A 17546-nucleotide genomic window follows, 5' to 3' on the forward strand; every position below is an offset into this window, starting at 1 on the left:
TATATACGGATAAAGTAATAAAGTGTATTTGAGGCCCTGAATCAACAGAGGTCTCACATGGCTGTGCTGATAAAATTCACGCCGTCAGGACTTGATCGTCGTTCCTTTAAATCTCCGTTCCTCTCACCATGTGTCTGAGGTCCGCCGGACGCTTCTGGATCTCCTCGAACTCCCGGATCTTCTCCGGGTCCAGGTCCTCCTGCAGCTCCCAGGTCGCCTCCTCGTACGACAGGCTGCACCACTTCACCAGGTAGTGGGTCACCTCCTGCAGCAGAAGCACACGCTGCGTCGCCGCCCTCAACAGCCTCCGGGAAATAAAACCGCCCGTCCGGGCACGTACCTCGCCCGTCTCCGTATCCGTGGTAACGGCCACCTCCAGGACGCGGTCGACCTCCACGTAGTCTGGGTTGAATATGTCGTCGTCGGGCTGAAGGGGGAAAACGGAGATGAACGACGCAGAAATCGAATATTCTCAATCGATTATTTGGAAAGTTATTGATATTTGGCACTTTGAGTTAAAATGCAGTTAAATAATTAAATTGAATAAATGCAATGACAGCATTCCTATAATAAACATCAAAAAGCTGCGGCCTTTCGACACACTGCAGGGATTTTCTGTTGATTATGTTTTATTAACAACTGGAAATAAAGAGGACATTGATTTTACAGAATTTGAACACAGTGGAGCTAAATCTGTGAAGAACAGATTAGTAAGACTTCATGATTTGTACAGTTTTTGGCTCAATTCCTGCTCTGTTGTTCTGACTGTTTCGAGTCTGTATAGTCCAGCTAATGATTAATCGATCACTAAACGAGTTGACGATCAATTCAACAACCGGGAAGCTGCACCTCAGTGAACAGGTGCTTCATCTGAGCCTGTTTGGTCCTGAAACGTTTGATCTTCTGGTGGATTCTGGGATCTTTCTCCAGCTCTTCCAAAGTGGCCCATTTGCAGTGCAGGTAGGAACTACAAGCATAAAAAAATAAAAACAAAACGATGATTTAAGTCATGCAGCTTCCGCCGAGTTTTTCTCCATTTGGACACAAAACCAATAAAGTTCATTAGGAATTAATGGCAGAAATTTACAGAAGAAAAAAATTTTAAAATCTGACCTTTTTTCTCAGAAACACAACTTTTGATCTCAGAAAAATTTTAATCACAATTCAGAGAAAAGATCCTGAAAAGTCAGAATTTTTATTTTGACTTTTAAGAAAATCTGAATTCTGAGAAAATTGTCAGAATTTTGATTAAAATAAAGTCAGGAGTGAGATTTTTTTATTCCCCTTTTTAATTTGGACCATGAAGCAAACGAAGATCAATCTGGACGTTTGGAGAAACTCGTTTTTATCAATTCACAGATTTTTCATGCAGGCACTCAGATGAGGAATAAAGTCTGGAAATAAAAATTTAAAAATTAAGTCAGACGTTGTAAAAATGTCTGAAAACGTAAATGCATTGGAAAAGCATCATCTGTTGTAACTACAGTTACATTTAGTTGCATCATTTCACCCATAAATGACCAACTACAAACATGACCAGTCATCATTACGAATAATAAAGATTTTACAAAAAAAAGTTGTCCTGCAACTTCATGATGCACAAATAAATTATTCCTAAGCAAGTGGAGGAAAATGTAAAGTTCGAATGTTTTATTCATCATCCTGGGAGAATAAATGACAGAGAACAGAATAACTGCCGTACAGAGGCGTCTCCGGAGACGCTCCGACTTCGGGAGCTAAAACGTTCCTGAACGGATAATAACTGCTGCCTGGGAGCAGCGGCCCCCCAAAAACCCACAACGCAGCATTTCTGAAGACGAGTTAGTGGGTAAAAGCCAAATAAAAATGGCTAACGAAGGAGATTTAACGGCGCTCAGTTCAGGTCTTTAAGGTTCCAGGCAGACATAGAATATCCACATGAAAACAGCTTGAAATTTTTATTTTTTAATGAATTTATTCAGGAAAAACTCGGGACTCGCTTTGATTTGTCCAATCCCTCAAATTCAACTGATGACTGCAGCTAAACTCAAACACAATGGTGGCCACGATTACGCTAACAGCAGAGCTAATAGCATTTGGCGCTAATGAAAACATTTAGCTGCACTACATCTGCTACTTTGGCTGAATTTTGTGCTTTAGCATTAGCTTCCGCTAAATAGCGTGTTAGCTTAGCGCTTTAGCATTAGCGGAATAAAGTTTATCATCAGTGCGGCCATTTTCAAACTTTTTGCTACGTAATCTGTAAAGTTAAAGATAATTGAGGGACAACTTTTAAATTTTTTTTTTCAAAAGATGTTTTTTGGTAAATGTTTTCTTTTTACCTGTACATTTATGAAGAAAAACTTTAAGAAAGTGAAGAAACGAGGAGCATAAATCATTTCAGATCTGAAACAAAAAAAACTAAACAACATGTTTTAAAACTTTATATTTTTTCTATTATCTTTGAATGTTTATGTTTTTAAAGCAGAAAACATTGTTGATTAAAACATTAATACTTTGTAATTTTAGACTTTGTGTTGTATCTTTTTGAAAGTGAATGTTTCTTACTGCTTCAACCTTCAGGGCCGCAAAACATCACTTCAAGGGCCGCAAACGGCCCACGGGCCACACTTTGGACACAAATGGATTAGTGTTTGGTATTCATGAATGTCATGTCCTATTAAGAATAATTTTAACTGGTATTTTATTTGTTTCTGGGTTAAATTATTAAACAAATATTTGAATATTTATTGAATCTGAAGAAGTTTGGATTTATTTTGGATTTTCTCAAATTTAAAGCAAAAATAAACTTACACAAAGACACAAACATGTGAGCAAAGCCCCACTGGAATATAGTTAAATATCCTTAAACATGGGTTTTTAATACTTTCTTAATAGACTGCAGTAAATTAAGTCAGCAGAAGCAGATAAATAAACCATAAATCAGGATATTTGTTTATAAAGAGACTCACAAATTTCTGTATTTGACATAAAACTCCTCCATGTCCTCCGTTTGGTCCTCTGATGAAGCCTAAAGACACAAATTAAACATTCTTAGGAAAATCAATCAACATTATTTCTGAAATAAAAGTAATTAAAAATCTGGATGTACTCAGGATTTTAAGGTATATATAAATATTTCTACCTCTTTCTTCATTTTTCTGACAGCCAGGATTTTCTCGATGATGTTGGCCTCGTCCTCTGGAGGTTCCTGAGACACGGAAACAAGAGCATCTGCATTCAAACGGCAGGAACAAGGCAGAACCATAAAATAAACTGCAGAAAACAACTACAAACTCCCAGAACACTCAAACCATTAAAACCCGAAACCAGGACGAATCTTCTTGTTCTTCTCCAGGCGGATTTTTCCGGATCGGACCAGAAATCTGAGCGGTGTCTTACTTCTGCCTGCCATGCCAGAGCCGTAGCGTTGAGCGCCGAGATGCGCCCGGCGCCCAGAACGGCGATCGTCTCTCCGTCGTCGTCCACCACCTTGAAGTCCAAGTCTTCGTTGTACTTCCTCCTTTTGACCTGTCGACCCGAACGCCGCTTCTGCAGAACGGGCCGAGGACAAAAACAAACAAAACTACTTCAACTGGAAACAAAACTACTTCAACTTCAGACTTTTAAAGGTTCCTTGGTCGTGGTGCGGATAGATAAACAAAACAACAAATAAAATGTAAACAAAACTGCCCTTCAAAAAATGTAAGCATGTTGCAATAAGCTTTAAATCAATTAACCGCACAATAAATTAAAATAAGCTCAATGGTTTCCATTTGCACGATTTATTGTTTTTGTCTTTTTACCAAAAACTGGACGACTAAAGTCTTTATTCTGGCGCTCTGGTGTTCATAAATCATTTTATTTGTTGTTTTATTTATTTTGTATATTTAAAATGTCTCCACTTCCAGAGTTAAATGTTCATTAGGATTCTAAGTTTATTGATCTTTTATTGATCTCTAGCATTGTAGAGCCGTTACCATTATATTACTTGAAAATGGTCAAAAAACAACAATATTATCGTTTATCACAATAAATTCTGGGACAATTCAACTAAAAGGCCTAATTGGGAGAAAAAAAGCACCAGACTGAAGACGTTTATGATCCAGGTGAAAAAGGGAAACACGCTAAATGACACAAATGGAAATGATCAAGCTCGTTTTAATTTATCAATTGATTAATTGCTTAATGCGACCGCTCTATTAGTAACCAATTTAGTATTTCCAACCAACTTGAGCAACACTGGAAGCAGGTAAGTCATAAAACTTGGCTTTGGGATACTTCTATTTAAAGTGTATGGTTTAGTTTCACTCTCTGCGTTTTCCTCCTGAACTCACGGCGTTGTCCAGCGGGTCCTGGCTGTCGTCGCCTCCCATGTTGAGCGCCGACGTTGAGGTGGCGTCGTCGCTCTCCGCCCCCTCCTGGACGGCCAGCTCCTGGTTTCTCCTCTTCCCTTTCTTCTTCTTCTCCAGCGGCGGCGCACCTGGGTCTCTGAAGGAACAGCGGCATTGTTTCACAAGCAGAAAGTTAAATGAGAACGTAAATCTAAATGTTTAGCTTCGTTTTCAGATCAGATGCTGGGATGAGAAAGAAGAAGCGAGACTCACAACTCTGAGCATTTTCAGGTAACTCTGATTTGCCTTGTTGCTGAAAATGTTGCTACATAAATAAAATTACATGACCTTACCTTAACCCTAACTCAGAATGAAACAGTATTGTTATTATAGTTCGGATGGAGGGTAATTATTCAGTTATAAACCATCCGGTTCTGCACCGAGTTTGAATTTTTTGCATTTGTTTTGGTATGCAAGTAATTCTTCAAATCTAAATTTAATTTAAATGTTATAGTAATAAAAGCCCAGATGCTTTTTTAAACATTTGACCAAATGCTCTGGAACTTTGCTGGGTTGCTAGGTAACGGGCTGGGCCTGGCTGGCGGTTGCTAGGTAACGGCTTGTTACATTCCGGAGGTTTCTTTCCCAAAAAACATTAAGCCGTTTCCAAAAAGCTGAGTTACCTCAAATGAAATTTAAATTAAAATAAACACGTAAATACATGTATGAACATGTAAATACATGTATTTACTCACTTCTGTTGAGTTGGCAACAGAAGTGACGATAATACATTTACACTTATTACCCGTGACGGACACAAAAAAAGCTAGTTAGCCAGCTAGCTAACAGGAGTATATTAGCAGCTAGTTACCGACCGCCTCAAGTCACAGTCACGACTGACATAAACGTTTCGCAAGAAAAACTACGTGCGAGTTCAAATAGTCCTACCACAATCAAATTTAAGATAAATTTAAAGATTGTATTTAAGGCCAACCTCCATTTTTAAAATACGTTTAAGACATTTTAAAGTCTTAATTTTAGATGGATCAATTTAACACTTTTAAAGCCTGAATTTAAGACGTTTTAAGAATTTGCAGACACTCTGCTTACTGATATATATATATTTTTTGTGTGAAATGTCACTAAATGTAGCAGCAAAGTTGTGCTGATTATTGTTAACAATGCAGACGTGACCTGGTGGCCAAATCTCTTCACTTTATTCTCCGAGGTTTGATCTCATTCCTTTATTTTTCCTTCGTTACTCTCTTCATGCTTGAACCTTCCCCTCTGACCCCGACAAGATTAGTCAAATCCTGATCATAGGTGTTAAAGAGACGACACTCTCAAAATCCAAGGTGTAAAACTTAATTACGAAGTTGTACCAATATTAGTTTCTGTAGCCTGAGGAAACAAACAGCTCCGAAATCTGTTAGCAGGCTGAACCGGTCGAATCCGGGTTGGTTGCATCTTGTAGGATCCTGCAGGCGCTCTAAAGACAGACCATAATAGTCTCTGAAGAGTTTAATGATGTTGTGAGCAGTTTTATTTACCTGCTGTAAAATCTGCATCCGTTCACGGTTTTATGCAGGATGGGTTCTGCTCAGGAGTTTGGCTCCTTTAAGTTTCATTTAAAGTGGAGGAATTAGGCTGGTGACAGGAAAAACTCAGGAATCTGATTTTTTTCTGATCACTGAATGCACCACACCTAAGCTCTGTCACTAACACTTCTTTGAGACTTAAAGTTTGGTATTTTCAGTACCAGTGAAGATTCTAATAAAGGGGTAGCTGCAGGTTTCAGCAGGTCAAATTTAAGACTTTTAAGCCACTTTGAATGAAATTTAAGACTGTGAATGTAGGGATTTAAGACTGCTGCATTACCATCAAACATAGCAGAAACTGTTTTTCACAGAGACTTTAGGTTTCACACTCTGAATATTGCTGTCTTAAAGGGGTAGAATCATGTAAAAATAAACTTTTACATCATGTTATTCTGTCATCAAAACATGCCTGGAGTGTTGCTTTCATTCTTTCATGCATGTTTGAGAAATCCTTTAATCTCCATGGCAACCATTGAGTTGTGCAAAACCCCTGGGTGGACCTAGCCCCGCCTTCGAGGTGCAGCTCCTCCCCCACTCAGCTCCTTCAGACTAGCCAGCAGCAATTAGCAAACACCTGTTTGAACTGCGTATCGGCTGAGCTCATTATAGGAGCTGCTCCTCAGTGAAACGCCGTTAAAGGGTTAACAGAGGAGCCACGCTGTGATGACGTCCTGGAGGTGGAGCTTCAAAAACAGCAGGAGTTTTTAATCATCACGCTCATTTTAATGTATCATGCTATTCACTGACCTACTGTTCATTGTGACAGGCTCACTACGACCCGTCTTATTCAAGATAATTTGTTTTTAACTAGATGTAAATATTATAATGAGCTTATGAAAGCGAGATGCAGCAGACTGAGCTATAAATGCGCCATTCGCTCTTAAGCCCTGGAAGCACCTGAAACCAACCTTCCCAGTTCTGCTCTGGGTTGGTTATTTGAGTCATACAGCTTGGTTCTGCTTTTCCGAGCTTGTGGTTGTGCGTACTTGGGTTTGCGGCCCCTCTGCTTTGGCGCCGTGGGGGCTGCAGTCTTGCTGTTGGCCTGGCCATGACTCTTCCCGTGGATCTGGGCGGCCTGGCTGTTGTTTACTTGAGGCCCGGCTGCAAAAGTGGGAAAACAGGAAGACGGTTGGGACAGTCGTTAGTCCAACAGAATCTGTTTTTAGGCATTACAGGTGCTGTAATTTGAATTTAGATTCTGAATTAGCTGCGTTTGAGGAACATGTCGCCAATTTAAAATATTTGATAGTATTCTACATTCTAGGTAAAGTAAAACAAAACAAATATGCTTTGAAATGTCTCTCACAACATTATCTTAGCAAGAAATTCCCCAATTTCAGTAACATTGCTTCAATAAGTCATTGGGATATTAGGAATAATAAACATTCATTACATTGAAACAATCCAAACATTTCATGTTAAGTTAATGACGTTCCTGCTCAAATTCAATGCTATAAAAGTTACAAAAAGAAAAATTCTAAAAAATGTTTCTGCCAAGTTTTCTGCTAATTAGCAGATATAAATAATTTTGGTTATTCTGACTAAATAAAAACAAAAAAAAGGTCAGACAAGTTTAATTTGAGACAATGTATGAAAATATCTGGCTTCAACTGTTAATGTTTTCCAAATTTAACCTTTAAATCAAACGTTACATGGAAATTTACTGCAAACCAGAGAACTTTGAATATCAAGCACTTTTAAAGGATTTTACACAGAAATCAAGCACTTTCCAAACCATAAAAACTTCAACAAAAAAAAAAATGAAATTCAAACACTTTCAAGGATTTCAAGAACCTGCACAAAACTGGAAATCTAAATACCTGGAATACTGTCAGACTGGTGGCGGGACCTTTCCCGTTTTATCCACAGTTTTCTCTCCACGATGTTCTTTAGTTTTAGTCAGTTATGAGGCAAAGCGGCAAAACCTGAAACTGCTGACGTTACTCGGCAGGTTGTTGCTAGGCAACCAGGGTGAGAGAGTTAGTTGATGCCACCAACGTAGCTTAGCTAGTCATGAGAAGATGAGCAGCTAACGTCTTTCCTCTGCCTACGTCTCCCAGAATGCTTTGCTGTTCTAGATTACAGTTCAGAGGAAATTGTTGAATATTATATCTGATGTATAATTTCTCTGTATCAATCGCAATATTAATTGTTCTTGATTTTTCCGGCGCTAATTACATTATAAGAATTTCATGTCAGTAGATATTGATAATTGTTTTTTTTTTTTTTTAAATATCTGAAATACTGCCAAACTGTTGCCGTGGCCTTTCCCGTTTTATCCAGTTTTCCCTCCACACAGTTGTTGCTAGGTAACCAAAGAATGAAAGAGTTGCTAGGTAACGAAAGGATTAGTGAGTTAGCCGATTCCACCAACCTAGCTTAGTTAGCAGTGAGAGGTTGAGCGGCTAAAGCCTTTCCTCTGCCTACATCTCCCAGAATGCTTTGCGGTTCTGGATCAAATTCAGTGAAATGTTTTATTATTCTATCAGATGATTATACATTACTGATTTATTGTTCAGCTGTAGCTCCAACCTAAATGCATTAATAAAAATGAGGCCATTTTGGACGTTTCTACGAACCTTGGTTGGCCGGCACAGGAGGGACGACTTTAACCTTCGGCTTCCGACCTCTTTTCCCAGGAATTTTGACCGGGACTGGAACCGGTCCAGAAGCCGCGGGCGGCTCCGAGGTTTTCCCACCTGCCGCATTCCTGGGATCAGCGCCGCTCTCCTTCCGGCTGCCCTTCCCCTTGGTGCGCCGCTCCTTCCTCTCCTTCCCCTCCTTCCCCTCCTTCCCCTCCTTGGGCTCTTTGCTCCTCCTCAGCGTCAGCACAGTCGTCTCCTTCTCCTCCTTTTGTCTCTTTGGTTTGTTGCTCTCCTTCTCCTCCTCTTCGGCGTCGACTTTCTCCCACTGCCTCTTGTCCTTTTTCTTCCGTTTCTTCTTCACCCTGCCCCCGCCTCCTCCCTCATCTTCCTCGTTCAAGGAGGCGTGGGACCTGGCAGCGTGCACGCTGACCGCCGCGCAGTGATTGGCCGTCGATGTGCTGCCCACTGGGGTGAGGATCCGGAGCTGGTCCTTGGAGCCGACGACCAGGTGTCCCCGAGGGATTGTGGGAACTGCGGTTTGTGCGATGCTGCCTTGGTCCGAGGCGGCGGCGGCGGCGGAGGCTGGAGGCGGCGTGTGCTTCGGGAGGCCAGTGAACATCTGGAATCAGGAAAACAAAAATACAGCTGAGCCCACCACCTTCTTCAAATCTAACAACACTGGTGTTGAACGCTTGAGCTGCAAAAGTTTTAATTTGTGCCACTTAAATATATTAATACATGTTTCCAGAGGTCATGAAAGGTCATCCAGCCCACCTTCTTTAAATCAGATTCATGAGCTCCTGTTATAAAAAGCTGAGGTTTGTCACTTAACGGCAAAGTTTTGCTTCCATGTCACCTACAAAGCGAGATAATTCACTAAAACATCAATAAACAGTTAAAACAGAAAAATAAATGGGTTTATTTGCTTGAAAAAAAAAAAAACTTAGTGGGACACAGAGGCAATAAAACCAGAAACAGTCAAGATTGAAAAATAAAAAGTGACAGTTAGGAGGAAGGATATGCTGTAAATGTCAAACACTCAAATTTAAATAAACTAATCCTAATTATTTTTTATTACAGAAAGTAGAAATTTACAATCCCTATAAACAACAAGCACAAAATAAATAAAGAAATTAAAGTTATTATAATAATCCACAGAGCAGAAGGTGAATTTAGGGAATAAAATCAACTAAATAACAGAGATTCAGCTTCTAATTAAGCATCACCACCTCGTGTTTACATTTACAACGTTGACGTTAGGAAGAAAGTTTGTAGTAAAGTATATTTTTACATGACAGAGAGAATGATTTGTGTGGAATAATGGTGGTGGAAGTGGAGAAAAGTCCCATTCTGAGCACGCGCCGTTGTTGCTGTGACTCACGCTGTGACTAAACACTTAACATGCAGAATATTCCTCTGTCAGCCTGCAGGATGCTGCAGCCTTTCGGGGCTCACGCAACACGGACGGCGCGGGTGTTAAAACGATTAACCGCCTGCGAGACGTAAACAAACCGAACATATGTGAACCAGGCCAGACACAGAAACATCCAGGATGCTGAAATATTCTGTTTCTACGTTTCTCAGGCACAGAGTGACATTTACAGCAACATGTTATACATCAAATATGACTTAAAACTAATTTTACTTCCTGATTTAACACCTTGAAATTGGGCTCTGTGTCTTTAAGAAGCTCCTGCTCATTCCAACATGGCTCCTCTATTAACCCTTCACGTTTTTACCAGCGTTGCTCTGAGAAGCAGCTCCTACAATGAGCTCAGTAGCTCCACCAGGTGTTTGCTAATTGCTGCTGGCTAGTCTGAAGGAGCCGAGTTAGGGAGGAGCTGCGCCTCGAAGGCGGAGCTAGGTCCAGCCAGGCGTTTTGCAGCTGAATGGTTGCCATGGAGATGACAGGATTTATCAAGCATGCATTACACAATCAGGAATGTTTTTTGATGAGGGAATCACTTTAACATGATGGAAAGCTGAAAAAGAGTAAATTTTATGTGATACTAATAAAATCCTTTAAGTGGTGAAAGTTACTTCCATCAGAAATGTCAGCTTAATCTACTACAAATGAATAAACGATGCAATAAATGATCAGTGAGGGTGAATTAGAAAACAAATGAAAAGCTGCAGATGTGTTCTCCTTCGTCTTCTTGATTTTTAATTCGTTGGTTGTCATGAAAAAGTGCTTTCCCCTCTTCCCGAAGTCCTTCCCCTCTCCCCCACATTTGTCACATTTCGCATGTTTCAGGACACAAACCAATTTAAATATTAGTCAAAGTTTGATTCCTCATCCGTCACATTTTTTTTTTCCATACTTCAGTGTTTAAAAATCTAAAATTAATAAAATAATTCATTCATTCATATTGCTAATAGTTTACAACAGCCGTGGAGTTTGTGACGTATTGTGAAAGAGAAAAGTTGTTTGCAGTGAGAAAACGTTTCCCTGGATGAAGTCGGTTTAAAGTTGCAGTCAAAGCTGCAGAAATGCTCACAAACCTGGGAAGTTTTGTTTTTCTGCTGCAGAAGACGCAGCGAGTTTTTCCTGCACCCAGCCAGCGATCGATGCAGCCTGGAGGAACTCCATCCGTCCGACTCCGATCGCTACGCTGCATTGTCTCAGCTTTCTGCATAAACGCTTGCAGTCATAAATATTCATGGCCGGTAGGCGGACCTCAAGGTCAGTGCAGCATGTGGGCAAAAATCCATTTGGATCAAGCATGCAGAGAAGCCTCAATAAGCAGCAGATAGGCGATTTCAAAGAGCTCAAATCTGCATCCACTGAGGCAGCAGCACTAAAAAAAAAACAGATGTTTTGTATCAGCCATAGAGTCTGTTTGTATTATTCCAGTTTGAATAATTTCAGTAGGCTACAGAGTAAATTTAAAACTTTTTAAGACCTTTTCAAAGCTACTTTGAAGGAACTTTAGACAGGAAAAATTACAAATATAAGGGATTTAATTTAAAGTAAGTATTTAAGGTCCCTTTGGGATGAAAATAGTATTTTTGCATTTAATTTTTAACGAGCAAAAACCGTAAACACAGCTTTAGCTTTCTTACATTTTCTTTCTTAACCCATGTTTCACCTAGCTTAAAGTTTTTTTGGGAGGTAGAAGGGGGGGTTGCACCTAGCATCAAACGGTTTAGCAGCAGAAATCAGCAAAAAAAGGACATCAGCCATCCAACTGGCGAAAATGTTTCACCCAAAATAGACACAAAAAAGCTAGCTAGCTGGCTAGCTAGCAGGGTATATTAGCAGCTGCGATAGCCGCAACCACATAAAGATGGTTACAAAATCAGCCTTCTGTCACCTGAAGAACATTTCCAGGATTAAAGAACTAATGTCTCAGCGAGATCTAGAGAAACTCAACCAGCGTTTATTTCTGCACACAACCAGAACCATAGATGGAGAAGCAGCATTCAGCTTCTATGCACCACAAATCTGGAACAAACTTCCAGAAAACTCTAAAATAGTCAAAAATCTAAACTAAAAAACGTTAGAGTTGCTTTTGATTAATGATAACTGAAAAACTGACCAACGTACTGATGAATATTTGCTTGATGATTTGACAAAATGTAATATTTATTGCTTGTTTAATAATTAGTTACTTTGTGATGTTTTTATGATGTAAAGCACTTTGAACCGCGTTCCTGCTGAAAATGTGCTGTAATAATAAAGTTAACTTATTTTAGAGACACAAATTGTCTTCGGTCAGTCACAGAGACTCGCTCAAACCGGAGAGCGTCAGCAGAAATCAGACAATAAATGGTTAAGAAATTAAAAACTTCATTTTGCAAAAAAAGTCCAGACTTTTACAACAATGCAAAAAGGAATAATTAAATCATTTGTTACCGTTTTCCTAACTAACAAACAGAGAGGATTACTGAAAATAAAACATATTTAATTTCTCCATTCATTATGAGTTGCTTATACAACAGATACTTTCTTCACATCTGATAGAAACGTTTATTTATCTGTGAGGAATAAACCACCTGCTGAAAATAGCTAAAAAAAAAAAAAAGGATTATTTTACATCATGTTGAGCGGATAATTTGCACCGTGATGATGACTCTCACTTCGTCAGGTACAAAATAATCTGAGCTGCAGATGATTAACTCTGTGTTTAATGGCTGCTAAAACCTGCACACACACACACGCGCGCACACACACACACACACAGAGTACCAAGCATCAGATGGTGAGCATGAGAGCGTAGGACTTTAAAACCGTCTCCTCGATCTTGTGACTGCTCCCTGAAAATCCCGGGACGCGTTTGTGACGAAACAGGAGAGAAAAACAGCGGCACAAAGTGAAGCCAGCTTTGCATATTTCCATCACCTCCACACATTTAGCTTGAGAGACGCTTCTTGTGGGTGTAAGCGACTTATTTTTACGTTTATTTGAACCACAAACAGGAATTTAAATTGGTAAGGAACCACCAAGTTTCTGAAACGCCACATTTTCACGGTCAGAGGAAGCAAACACAGAGTTATTTGATGAAGAATATTGGAAAAGGCTTTTTAACCTAAAGGCACTGAACCAACAGTCAAGCCTGGTGGTGGCAGCATCATGCTATGGGGGCTGAAATGATTGCATAAAACAAAGAATTTATTTTATATTCTTCAACGTCTCTTCAGATCAACAAGATCAGAGGTGCCTCAAGTGTGGAATGGTTTTATTTTGGTCTCCCAAATATGTGTCAGAAATAAAAATAAAAAATAATAAAAATTACTCAAAAGATTTTAAATTGTCTGTTTTTCTTCTAAGGCAGGGGTCCCCAAACTTTTTCCTGTGAGGGCCACATAACTTTTCCCTTCTCTGGTGGGGGGGAGTGAGCGTTACTCAATTGATTTTTACCCAGAAAGCACATGGGCAAAAACCGTTAGTGAAACGGTCACTGGGACTGACTAGTATATATTCCATTGAGGGAAACCTTCATAACAAACACGTGTGTTCATCTGCTCTACCGCTAGCAAACAACCGTACTGATTAAATAACATAAAAGTCAAGCAGTTCCCTAAAAGTCCAACAGATGGCAGCAATGCGCCATGCAAAACAAATCACCCTCAGTTTACAGGACACACTTCCTGCTACAGAGCCCCCTGGTGGTTGAAGAAAAATCCACATATAAACCAGAAAATACAATATATGAAAATTGTATTTTTGGTATTGTTTGGGGGGCCGGACCAAATGTGGAGGCGGGCCGGATCCGGCCCGCGGGCCGTAGCTTGGGGACCACTGTTCTAAGGCAACAGCCTTTTTAATGTTGAGGATCATTAAACATACAGATTTCACAAAATAAAAAAAGGCAGAGGAGATTTATTCATAGATCATCTGTCTCATATGCTGCCACGACAGTTTTTACAGTGTGAACTGTAAAAAAAAAATGTTTCAACATCTAAATAAATCTTTTTTTTATAAAACTTAAAAGCTGCAGCTACTTTTCCCACCTCCGGGGGAAAAAAATCCAAATATTTTCCCAAAGTTATTGCAACAAATAGAATCAACACCAGTAATAATTTCCTAATAAAAACCTTTAAAATTTGTGAAATACTTTTTAAATTTTAGTTCAATGTGAAACAGAAAAACCCGTAAATGGAACCAACTGGGTCAGATTGTGTTCTGTTTGCCGTTTGTGCGCTCCGTCCATCTGCACATGAAGTGAGAGGCGGCTCTCCGTCCGTATGTTTTCTGTTCCAATGTCACCAGCGCAAGCTGTGGCACATTTCTGCGCCTGGCAAAAGACGAGAATCTGCACTGAGCTCCAGCCAGAAGCGGCTCGTTACTCTGATTATGAGGAATATTCAATCAGAAACTTCTGAACATGGCTGGTGATTTTTAAAAAAAAACTGTATATCCTGAAGGGATTCAGGAAGTTTTTTTATTATTAGAGCAGCTTTTTAAAATTATTTCTGTAATATAATGTGGATTTACCTATTTGTGGAGTTTTCTGTGGAATGCAAGTTAAAGTTTTCACAACAAAATCGGCTTGTTTGCTGATTTTTTCATAGATTAAATCTAAAAAAAAATGAAGCTTGGGAAGCTAAAATATGGCACATTGCTAACCGAGATGCTATTAGACCCAAGAGTAAAGCAGATTGTAGATCAGAGGTGTCCAAAGTGTGGTCCAGGGGCCGTTTGTGGTCCTTCAAATGATTTTGTTGTGGTCACAAGTCAAGAATGGCAGAAATTTGGCCAATAAAACAGAAAGCAAAAAATGTTTTGCCACATACAGTTAAAGGGGAATATTATGCGTTTTCCAGGCACAAAGTGCCATTTTATAGCATAACCAAGTAACTATGTACAGATTTATAACAACCTTCAGTTGTTATAAAAATAATAAGTATATACACATATATATCAAAAATAACATAAAAGAAAATGTATTTCTTAATTCAGTGCCTTGAAATTGGGCCTCTGTCTCTTTAAAAGCTCGGGCTCTTTCTGAAGCCCCGCCTCCAGGAAGTCATAACAACATGGCTCCTCTATTAACCCTTTAGCAACGCTTTTACCAGCGTTTCACTGAGAAGCAGCAGCTCCACCAGGTCTTTGCTAATTGCTGCTGGCTAGTCTGCAGGAGCTGAGTGGGAGGAGCTGCGCCTCGAAGGCGGGGCTAAGTCCAGCCAGGCGCTTTGCAGCTCAATGGTTGCCATGGAGATTAAAGGATTTCTCAAACACGCATGAAAGAATCACGTATGTTTTTGATGAGAAAATGATGTCATAACATGATTTAAATTTAAAAAAAATTGATTTTACAAACTAATACTTAACGCCCTTCCTCATGATAACACTTGCTTAAAGAAATGTGATTTAAATGCCGCACAGAAAACCGCATTTAACAATATTCTAGAATTTACTCACATTTATTGATGCTCCAAATGGAACAAACGTAAAAATAACATTTTCAATAACACTGTCAGTTTGGGGGTTTTATCTACTTTATTAATTATAAGCTAACAGGACAACAATAAATAAAAATTCATCAAAAGGAATTTTTCACAAAAAACACAACAATTTTTAATTATATACGGTTTTCTTAAAAAATGTAGTTATTATTGAAGAAGTAAATTTGTGGCCCATCAGTAGTTTAAATTTGCCAGTTTTGGCCAAAACGGCCAAACGTTTGGCTGCTGTATTAAAGTATATTAAGGTAATTTAATATGCTATGTATATTATTATTTAGTATGCTATGCGATATGTTTAGACCTAAAAAGCATTTTAACCTATTAGGAACCTTGGAGATGTTATTACAACGAAGCACCAGGAGCACCAATACAGCAGAAAGTCTTTGGGTTTTTATGAATGCGTCTAACACTTGAACTCAAATACTAAATGTTGCTTTTCTGCTTTAAATAAAAATAATTCAATTGTCAAACGAATTTATTTTAAGGTACTTTTGGACCAAACTGTGATGTTAGGAAGGAGCAGGATTTTTCTCAAGGTCGAAAAACGTGACAGAAAAAGCACCCCATATTGAAAATTTAAGAAAATACCCCCGTAATATAGCTAAATAATTTTCAACTAAATTAATTAATTGATAATTAAAGCTAAGTTGCTTTAATTATCTGGTTGATAATCATTCGATGTAGCAGCTGGATGATTGACAAACGGCTGCGTTTATGCAGAAAGCGTGACTGACTGGTGTCGTGAGACCCATGCAGATGCGCAAACAGACGTTCACACAGGTATCATAAATCACACACACACACACACACACACACACACACACACACACACACACACACACACACACACACACACACACACACACACACACACAAACACACACAAACACACACACACACACACACACACAAAGGCCACGTGTCAAACCGTTCAACCCGAAGTTGAACCTTTGTACCAGCAGCCAGTTCATAACCACTCAAAACATAAACCTGTACAAAAAAACAACAAAAAAACAAAAACCTGAAAATGAGTTACACTTTAAAAAAATATTTTAAAACTCTCTTGCATCTCAACAAGATCAACAATTAAAAAACAACAACATCATGACGTGGTAATGAGGCAACACGAACAGGAACGCAGGCACACACACGGCGAGCTGCGCCGCCTCATCGTCAGTCCGCTTGAGGAGCGGGTATCAAGGCTGTTGCCATGGAAACTGGCTCCCAGCGCCAGCGCTGCTGCTGTTGGGATACGGGACGAGTCAGACGTAAACACGCGGTCACCACGGTAACCCGTTCGATGCCATCTACGTGGACCGACTCCCTCTTTTGTCCACCTCTGACGTGAAACTGGATGTCAGAGGCTTCATGTGATTTTTTTTTTTTTCCCCAGTCGATTATTAAACCATTATTTATAAAAAAAACTTACTGTAGAGAGATACTAACAGGTAAGTTTAGTTTAGAATAGAATAGAAACATCCTTTATTGTCCCAGTAATCAGATGTCGCAGCAGCAAGTTAAGGTAACAGAAAATATAAAAATATGAAAAACAGACTGGACAGTACAGAGAAATTATTTAAAAAAACAAAATAAGTAAAAGCAATGTGCAGCTTTTCAGTTAGGAAAGAAAAATGTACAACATATAGCTGAAACTATTAATCGGTTTAATCGTGATTAATCATTTATTTAAATAATCGTCAACTAATTTAGGAATCAAATAATCCTTAACTGGAGCATAGAAACTCAGAGCAGAAATTAATTTACAAAAATATGAATATTTTTTATTGAAGGTGAAAAACATTCTTGGTCTATAAATATGTTCTACCCAGAACTCATCAAGTGACATTTTAGCTTCACTTGGTTCAAATTCAATTTTAAAAATCTCATATTTTCTTATTTAATAAGGAAATTGATTATTTGTTTATGGATTTTCTTATGTATTTCTAATATTGTATAAAATAACTAAGTGATTCAATAAAACTCTGCACAATGTGCCATTTTTTAAGTCGATTAACCATGAGAGTAAAATGATTGTCAGAATAAATTGATTAGTCGTCTGAATAATCGATTAATCATGAAAATAAATTGATTAATCGTCTGAATAATCAATTAATCATGAAAATAAATTGATTAGTCGTCTG

The 17546-nt window shown here is 38.9% G+C and overlaps 1 protein-coding gene across 5 annotated transcripts in view; it reads right to left on the reverse strand.

Moving 5' to 3' along the window:
* chd6 (chromodomain helicase DNA binding protein 6) overlaps positions 1-17546 on the reverse strand; it is a 61321-nt gene that overhangs the window by 30327 nt on the left and 13448 nt on the right. For all 5 annotated transcript variants that reach the window (XM_008408314.2, XM_008408315.2, XM_017304897.1 and 2 more), the window contains exons 3-11: positions 8491-9115; positions 6898-7012; positions 4317-4470; positions 3382-3531; positions 3125-3190; positions 2952-3010; positions 850-967; positions 341-427; positions 128-265 (exon numbers count right to left, since the gene is read on the reverse strand). In XM_008408314.2, coding sequence (XP_008406536.1) covers positions 128-265; positions 341-427; positions 850-967; positions 2952-3010; positions 3125-3190; positions 3382-3531; positions 4317-4470; positions 6898-7012; positions 8491-9115 — 1512 coding nt within the window. The remainder of the gene's footprint in view (positions 1-127; positions 266-340; positions 428-849; positions 968-2951; positions 3011-3124; positions 3191-3381; positions 3532-4316; positions 4471-6897; positions 7013-8490; positions 9116-17546) is intronic.

Source organism: Poecilia reticulata, linkage group LG5, assembly GCF_000633615.1.
Source record: "Poecilia reticulata strain Guanapo linkage group LG5, Guppy_female_1.0+MT, whole genome shotgun sequence".
Classification (NCBI taxonomy): Eukaryota; Metazoa; Chordata; class Actinopteri; order Cyprinodontiformes; family Poeciliidae; genus Poecilia; species Poecilia reticulata.